This window comes from Brassica oleracea, chromosome C3 (genome assembly GCF_000695525.1).
Source record: "Brassica oleracea var. oleracea cultivar TO1000 chromosome C3, BOL, whole genome shotgun sequence".
Classification (NCBI taxonomy): Eukaryota; Viridiplantae; Streptophyta; class Magnoliopsida; order Brassicales; family Brassicaceae; genus Brassica; species Brassica oleracea.
In genome coordinates, this window is record NC_027750.1 from 19642444 (window position 1) to 19649596 (window position 7153).

Sequence of the window (7153 nt, forward strand, 5' to 3'; positions counted from 1 at the left end):
TCCATTTTATAACACTAAGTGCGTTCCTCCCGAGACCGACCGGATCACCCGATAGGGTTCGTAAAAAAAACATAATATTGCAGCTAACTTTTAACTTGAAAGAAATATTGGTAAAAAAGGAACAAGATATAATAGCAGAGTATTCTATAACTGTTATATTTTAACTTTTAACTTTCAACCATTCACATGACCCCAAGTATTGTTCTTCTATAATCGGTAACGTGTTATTACATCTCCCTAACTTTTATATGATTTTATTTATAAAATAGTCGAATATCCATTTCGTTGTTTTCTTCACATAGGCACCATTCTTTTTGTTTGTTTGACTTTGAACTTAGACGATCGTTTGAGCCTTTCCCTCTGCTTCGATTCCTAGTACTGTTTCAGAGGTTAGTTCTTAAACTTCGATTTTTTTCTTCCATGCTCCAGTTTTGTGATTTAATGGTTATTTTCCTTCGGAATTGAATTCTGTACTTTCGGTGTAGACAAAGATCTTATTGACCAGACATTTACGATCCTGGTAGGTCAGATTAAGATCTACATTTGTTTTTTTTTCAGACCGCTAATTTATCTTAGCTCAACTTGGGGTTCTTAGTTAGGTTTTAGATTCGTAGTTTCATCAGCTTCATTACTATTTCAGATATTAATTCTTTCTTCAATGTTCTAAGTTCGTGTAGACAAAGATCTTACCGACCCGACATTTACGATTGTGGTCGGTAAGATTAATATGAACATTTTGGATTCCTGACGGCTAAGTTGTACTTAGCTCACCCACTTAGGTTTTAGATTCGTAATTATTGATGTTTATGGTAATCGTCTAAACGTTTGGAATTAATGAAATTTTTTAAAACATTTTTGTAGGGAAATTAAGAAGTAAATATCAGAAGTTATGAACCCTAATCAAGTCTCTAATGGGTTTGTGAAACCTGTTCCTACAGAAGAAGAGAAGGGAAAGGTAAACCTTATTATAACTTGGTCGTTGTTTTTAGCTAATTTAGAGAAATCTTACAAATCAGATCTGCGAGTCTTTCTTCTTTTGTTATAATTTGATTTCAGATTGAGGAACTGAGAAAACTGTTAGGTCCATTGCCGGAGAAACTCTCGAGTTTTTGTTCGGATGATGCAGTTTTGAGGTATCTAAGAGCTCGCAATTGGCATGTCAAGAAAGCTGCCAAGATGCTTAAAGAAACCTTGAAATGGAGAGTTCAATACAAACCTGAGGAAATCTGTTGGGTACATATTTTAAATTATTACTAAAACATTCTACTGGATACATATGACTAATGGGCTATATATCCTCTATAGGAGGAGATAGCTGATGAAGCAGAGACAGGGAAGATATATAGATCTAGTTGTGTGGACAAACACGGACGACCTGTTCTTATCATGAGACCGAGTGTTGAGGTTTGTTAATGCAAAGTTTGTGCTTGGTCTAAGTTGGTTCTCATTATCTTGAGTTGTTCAGAATTCGAAGTCGGTGAAAGGCCAGATTAGATACCTTGTGTACTGTATGGAGAACGCAATCCAGAATTTGCCACCAGGGGAGGAACAAATGGTGTGGATGATAGATTTCAACGGCTATAGCTTGGCGAATGTATCCTTAAGAACTACCAGAGAAACCGCTCATGTATTACAAGAACACTACCCTGAGAGATTATCTTTGGCCATTCTTTATAATCCTCCCAAGTTCTTTGAACCCTTCTGGAAGGTAAAACCTATAACCTACATGATTACTTAAAAAGTTATATGTTGTTTTTTTAGAACAGGGTTCTGAAGTTGACCCGGATCACCAGTTTTTAGCCGGTTTTACCGGTTTTTCTGAAATTGGGATTTTAAACCGAATTGGACTTGGCTTCGGACTGGTTCGACCGGCCGTTCCAGTCCGATTTTCAAAACACTGACTTAAACTAAAGTTAGGTTGGTCTAATATGTAATGGTTATAGGTGGCAAGACCTTTCTTAGAACCGAAGACACGGAACAAAGTCAAGTTTGTTTACTCGGACGACCCAAACACCAAGCAAATCATGGAGGAGAACTTCGACATGGACAAACTGGAGTCAGCGTTTGGTGGAAACGATGACTCGGGTTTCAACATAGAAAAGCACTCTGAGAGGATGAAAGAAGACGACAAGAAAAGATTGGCTGCGCTGAAGGATATTGCCTCCCCTTCTCTCGACTCACTCAGCTTCTTATCGGTCTCTGATGGTGCCACCTCTGACAGTGCTCATCTTGGTTCTGAAGATGTGTCCGAGGACGAGCATCAGCCTCACGGTATGAGTGAGAAGAAAGAATCTATCCCATGATGGTATGCAGTGATTGTAACGTCACATGAATTTATCTAATGAGACTTTCTTCTGAGACATTGTATGTTTTTTCATCTTGTTCTCCTCCGCAATGAGATTCATTATATATATTTTAATTTTTTTTCGGAAGTAATAAAACCATACAATGCACGAAACACAAGCTGCAATTATAATTTTAATCCCACATGTCGCGGGAACACTGATAAAACATACTGATTGAGCATTTTAGTCTTCAATTTCTTGATATTGCTTCATGATCTCAGCACAGCCTGGTGATGCTGCATCCCTTAGGAAGCCCAAGTTGTTAGCGAAACGTTCGTCTGAAGCAATGCCGTTGAAACGAGTGAGGGTCACACGGGCACGGTTATGACCAGGTGAGACGTTGGAGCAGCGTAACTGAGAGCTACTAACCAACATTGTATCACAGAACTGATCCTCATGGTCTTCGCTAACCAAGATCTTGTACGATCCTGTTGAGTCGGTTCTCGCCTCGTGCCTGTAGGTTAACTCCATTGTTCTCCTGTCTTTGCACTCCAATCTAACCACCGCACCTAAGGATCAATAGATCGAAGGTTCAGATCAGAATCGATACCTAACGGATCAAACCAGAGAATGATGAAAAATGGATCTCGGATGATTTTGTTCGTACGTACCAGGGATGAAAGTAGAGGCAGAAGTTTCGAAACCAGCGAGGCAAGTATCGCAATAGACACGGCCTCTGACGACGAAAGGGTTCTTGTTCGGACGAGCCGACATGGCTAGAGCCGGTAAAAAGCAGAGAGCAACCAGAAGAATTGCTTTCGACATCGCAGTATCTTGAAAACTTTCACAAGGATGAGCTTTTTTCTGTGGGAAGATCTGAGATTTGGCTGAGGTGTGAATGGCGAAGTGGGCACTTGTGTTGTGTGTCGATAAAACAGAATGATTGAGGCGTGTGAAGTGAGTGGTGTTCTCTCCTACGCGCTGAACTAAACCGTTGCTGACTGCTGTTAAAATTATTAGGCTATTGATGAGGTGGCGTAATATTATTGGCTGGAGTGTAGCTTATTCATACGTCTTACCGTAGACGACTACTGCTGTGTCCCACTAAAGGTTTTTTCTTTTTGTCGGCGTAGTATTAGTAAAGATGATAATTGACATAATTACCTCTTTTGCTTTTTCTCCAACTCATAATTACTTACGGAATTAGTGGCAATCGAGGATTAGACTCATATGCCGCAACTCTCAAAATCACTCAATTATATATGACGTGTCTAACAAATTTTATAGTGGAAGCAATTATGCACGATTAACCCGGAGTTTTTAGGATGAAATTCTTACCGGAAGTTAAAAAACTGTTTCTCAACTTTTAACTAAAAAAACTAAGAACCGGTTCTTAAATAAAAACTTTAAGAACTACTTCTTAGTTTTTTTAGTTAAAAGTTCCGGTAAAAACTCCACTGTTAGAACTCCGGGTTAATCAATGTCTTCGTCTAACGTATATGTGTTCAAAATATTGTTCATAGATCACAGTCCATTCGTTAAAAAAAAAAGATCACAGTCCATTAAAAAACAAATTAACTGGCTAATATATATTTATCCAAGTAAAAAAATTGAATACTTCTTAAGAAAAATCTGAAACAAAGACGCACATATAAAAAGAAACACACAAATATCTACATACGGCAAAATTTCAAACTGGACATATTTTTTTTAATTAAACTGACAAATATCGAATGAAGATATAAATCAAGATAATGCTAAAAAATATTTAATCATTAGCTTCATCTCAATTTATTCATACATTATAGTTCAAAAATTAATAAATTTTTTGTTTAGCTTCCATCTCAATTTTTCATAAGAATATTAAAATTGCCAAAATCATAAGTTCCTTCAGTTATGTACTTTACACTTCGTTTCGGCAACTCTTAGAATTAAATCAAATGAAGAGATATCGTTGCTATTTTTCAGCGTTGTACGAAGTATTACATATTATTATTTATAACAAATCAAGAAATTCAAATTGTCAAAATCGAGAAATTTGAATCGACATGCAAATGCTATTTGTAAATCTTTTTTTTCCATCAATAATTTCATTAATTAATGGGACAAGCCCAAAAGATACAAGGTCAGCCACTAAAAACAACCTAAAAACACAAACAAAGGTCCAAAAGCCCAACTAAAAAAACCCTAGAAACCGAAAAGGGTGCCGCCGCTCCCGTGAACCACTGCTACGAGCCACGACGACCCCCCGCATCAAGCAAAACCCCCGATGAAACATCCATCGATCGATCCACCGGGACACACCAGATCTCGCCAGCTCCACATCATCTTCACCGCAAACGCCTTCAAAACCGGAGATTCTATTTTCGGAGAGCATCAATCGCAAGGACGAGATCTCATCTGCCACCATTAATCACCAACACCGAGAAGAAGGCTTCGCACAAACCATCACCAAATACCACCGGAGAGCGTCAATCGTCCTCCGACGCGAGCTCCTCCATCAAAACCAACCCGAAATCGCAAAACCAAAAATTAAAAAACCCTAAAACGAAACTAGGGAAGGCGATGCAAGGCAAAGAACACCTTCACCTCCCGGAGACTAAAGCCGGCGAAAGCAGAGCTGAGGAAGCCTCCACCTCCCGGGAACAAAGCCGGCGGTGATGGATCTGTAGAAGCCGCCATCTCCCGGAAACGAAACCTAATCTAACAAGCCGACTTCACCCACCAACCCTCCATACAATCGCGTCGTTACTCCAGACGCATCGTCATCAGTGATGCCGGTTCACTCCCTGAGGTGACGACGACGAAGGAGGCCTGGACCAGAGCTCCGACAAGGCGATAGGGAGAGAAAGCGTAGGGGAAGCAGGGAAACTTTTCAACGGAAGAGCGAAGGGCTCCTGCGACGGCACGCTCGCTCACGCACCGGCCGTACGCCGGACCCAAGATCGGATCTACTTTTTCTCTCTGGACTTTCTCTCTAGCCTTGTTGGAGAGATTTAGTTAGCGTTCTGAGTGTTGTTTACCTATTTAAAACATTTACTTTTGGACAACTTCAAAATATCTTACATGTTTAGATATTTTTATTTGTTAAATTTTTTTAAAAATTAATACATTTAGGTATGTAAATTTATTTCGGATACATTCGGGTACCCAAAATACTTCGTTTAGGCCGGATTCAGTTTTGGTTTCCCTAGATACCTAAATTTTGAACTCGTTCGGATATTTAACCAAGTTCGATTCGGATTTAGTTCTACTTTTTTGGATCGGATGCTGTTTGGTTTTTCGGATTCAGGTTTTTTTTCCAGCCCTATATATCAAATTTAATATTGCAAAATTTTACTTTTAAATATGGCACATTTTTTTCTAAATCAAAGAAATTATTAGTTAAACCCAAAAAGCAAATATGGTCAAAATTGGATTTCAGTTACAGTTTGCAAAAAAACCCAAATAAATAAATAAGTAAGAAAAACTTGATCAAAGTGAGAATCTAAATCGTAGGAGAAAAACATCAATCATAATGCCTGGCGAAAATATCATATACGCATTCCATAGTTCCCAACCACATCAGAATTGGCCTCTTCACGATGCTGTCCTGCAGAATTCTTTTCAGCTTCATCCTAAATTTCTTGCCTGTTTGTACTCTTTGCTTCACCTACCTTGCCCTTGTCAGTGTTGTTGATTCCATTCCCCGTAGCCTCGTCCCTCACCATATCCTGCATACAAACATCTTCAGCAGGCAAATAGTTTTCCCTTGCCTCCCCACTAGGAGAGGCACTAGAGCTATGAGTTTGACTATCCCTTTCAGACTCATTCTCTACAACCTCCCCATTACCATTTTCACCAACAACCATATTCCGCCTTTCGAGAGACTCTAACCTTCTCTTAAAATCACCAAACTCCCTCTCCATCAACAACAACCTCTCTTCACAGTTAAGTTCTCTTCCTCTAGTTGAGCAATATGCTTATTCTGATCATCAACTCTGTTTTCGAAGTCATTATTATACTCAAACCTACCACCACCATTCGATAATTGAGCAGTATGCCTAATCTGATCATTAACTCGGTTTTCCAAGTCATTGTTATACTCAAACCTACCACCATCATTCGGACATACCATCTCAACTTGGCTCAAGTCCTTGTCTAGTCTCGTCTCAACCTCTGCATGCTTCTCCACATCACTCTTACACGAGCCTCCTTCATCTTCATCAAACGGTTCTAATTCATGAATACCATCAGATCTCAGCTTAACCAACCCCTCCATTGATCCATACACATCAACTCCCCATTCCTCCTTTACCATATTGCCCAAAACCTCTCCCGATGGAGAGAACATCGGGGAAGGCAACACCGACGGTGTTACAAGGGATGGAGACACTGAATCAGCAATGCCACCAGATTTCTTCGCCCGGATAATAAAAGAGCTTGTGTTCCGTGGAGCATAAGGAACATATCTATTACCATATTTGTTCTTTAGGTGAAACTTCCTGTTTTTAGACTGAAGCTTATTCAAAGCCCGAGGCTTGTAACAAGCTGAACATGAACCATGTCGCTGCTTCTGATCGTTGTACAGTCTGTTGTTACCACCTGGAACCATAGGAATACAATTCCAGTTATGACCATAGTTATTATGGTTTACCGAATTAGGGTTAAGGCTAAAGTTTGGGGGATTCACCATTAGAGGCTGATTGTTCAGCATAGCTTTAGCTTGAGATTGAGCCATGTTTATCACTTGTTTTTGCTTGTTCATAGCCATGCTCCAATGGTTCAAGCCCTGAGATTGACCTAATAACAGACTCTGACTCAGAATCTGAGACTTAATCATCAGCGACGGTGGAGGAAGTAGTGGATTCATCATCTTAGACACAACA

The 7153-nt window shown here is 39.5% G+C and overlaps 3 protein-coding genes across 4 annotated transcripts; 1 reads left to right on the forward strand and 2 right to left on the reverse strand.

The window, feature by feature from the left end:
• The first annotated feature begins 252 nt into the window (after window positions 1-252).
• On the forward strand, window positions 253-2423 carry LOC106336143 (random slug protein 5). 2 transcript variants are annotated; one of them, XM_013774889.1, is made up of 6 exons: window positions 253-389; window positions 862-955; window positions 1057-1233; window positions 1306-1404; window positions 1466-1708; window positions 1944-2423. In XM_013774889.1, the coding sequence occupies exons 2-6, from the start codon at window positions 890-892 to the stop codon at window positions 2301-2303; spliced, it is 945 nt and encodes a 314-aa protein (XP_013630343.1). In that variant the 5' UTR covers window positions 253-389; window positions 862-889; the 3' UTR covers window positions 2304-2423. The 2 variants fall into 2 exon arrangements, with proteins under 2 accessions (XP_013630343.1, XP_013630344.1); XM_013774890.1 differs by lacking the exon at window positions 253-389 and adding an exon at window positions 451-520.
• LOC106336144 (pollen-specific protein C13) lies at window positions 2386-3254 on the reverse strand. Its single transcript, XM_013774891.1, has 2 exons — window positions 2957-3254; window positions 2386-2854 (listed from the first exon to the last, which is right to left on the reverse strand). The coding sequence occupies exons 1-2, from the start codon at window positions 3108-3110 to the stop codon at window positions 2529-2531; spliced, it is 480 nt and encodes a 159-aa protein (XP_013630345.1). The 5' UTR covers window positions 3111-3254; the 3' UTR covers window positions 2386-2528.
• Window positions 3255-5721: 2467 nt separating this feature from the next.
• On the reverse strand, window positions 5722-6894 carry LOC106333337. Its single transcript, XM_013771794.1, has one exon. The coding sequence runs from the start codon at window positions 6877-6879 to the stop codon at window positions 6193-6195; it is 687 nt and encodes a 228-aa protein (XP_013627248.1). The 5' UTR covers window positions 6880-6894; the 3' UTR covers window positions 5722-6192.
• Window positions 6895-7153: the final 259 nt, after the last annotated feature.